This window comes from Penaeus monodon, chromosome 25, assembly GCF_015228065.2.
Source record: "Penaeus monodon isolate SGIC_2016 chromosome 25, NSTDA_Pmon_1, whole genome shotgun sequence".
Lineage (NCBI taxonomy): Eukaryota > Metazoa > Arthropoda > Malacostraca > Decapoda > Penaeidae > Penaeus > Penaeus monodon.
In genome coordinates this window covers 21012850-21013627 of record NC_051410.1, presented here as the reverse complement: position 1 = coordinate 21013627, position 778 = coordinate 21012850, and the positions used below count along the sequence as shown (strand labels likewise).

The 778-nt window shown below is 40.1% G+C and overlaps 1 protein-coding gene across 1 annotated transcript in view; it reads left to right on the top strand.

The window, feature by feature from the left end:
• Positions 1-696, top strand: part of LOC119589347 (organic cation transporter protein-like) — a 26380-nt gene extending 25684 nt beyond the window's left edge. The window contains exon 7 of the mRNA XM_037937967.1: positions 538-696. Within this exon, the coding sequence (XP_037793895.1) occupies positions 538-696 (159 nt within the window). The remainder of the gene's footprint in view (positions 1-537) is intronic.
• The last annotated feature ends 82 nt before the right edge of the window (positions 697-778 follow it).

The following is a 778-nucleotide window of genomic DNA, read 5'->3' as shown; positions in this document are numbered from 1 at the left end:
CGTAGCTTCCTTGCTGATCTGCCCATACAATTTCACTGCACTATATCAACTTTTTCAAGCAATTCAAAGACATTATTCATATGTGACATATCAGTTGCTAATAGCAAGTAAAGAAAATTATAGGAAAAATGAATAGTAATCATTCATATTTTGTGTTATTTTTCAAACAGATAATTAGGATATCCATTTTAATACCGAAATATTACTTCTACAAATTAAAAAGCTCGTGTAGACCTTACTACCGATTCCTCATCACTTAAGGAGCCAACTGAAGATCCATCTGGCTAGCGTGTGGTCGATGTTTCTTGGTCTTTGCGCGAGTGCCCAAGTCGCGCTGGCCAAGGAGATTGCTTCTATTACTGGATTGTTTATAATACATTTCCATGCGCAATGTATCATGGAAATGTCTCAGATGAAATGATAAACTATGTACTTATTTTTTTATTGCGATATACACTAACGACAATTGTATTTGCATGTCCGTTGTCATTTATTTTTGTTTTTTATCCATTTTTTATTTTACCTGTGTGTTCGAAGGGCTCCATCAAATCATGGGTGCCACTGTTTGTGTTCGGCGTGGCAGCCTTTGTGGCCAGCGTGACCACGTTCTGGCTGCCAGAGACCCGCACGGCTCCCATGCTGGACACCGTGGCCAGTCTGGAGGCAACTTACAGCGGGGCCAAGGAAGCAAGGTAGGCATGGCATACGAATGCGCTTTACATGTTTTTGTGTATGTGTGTACACTTCATCGCTTGCCGGTAAAGGAAAAATTATATTA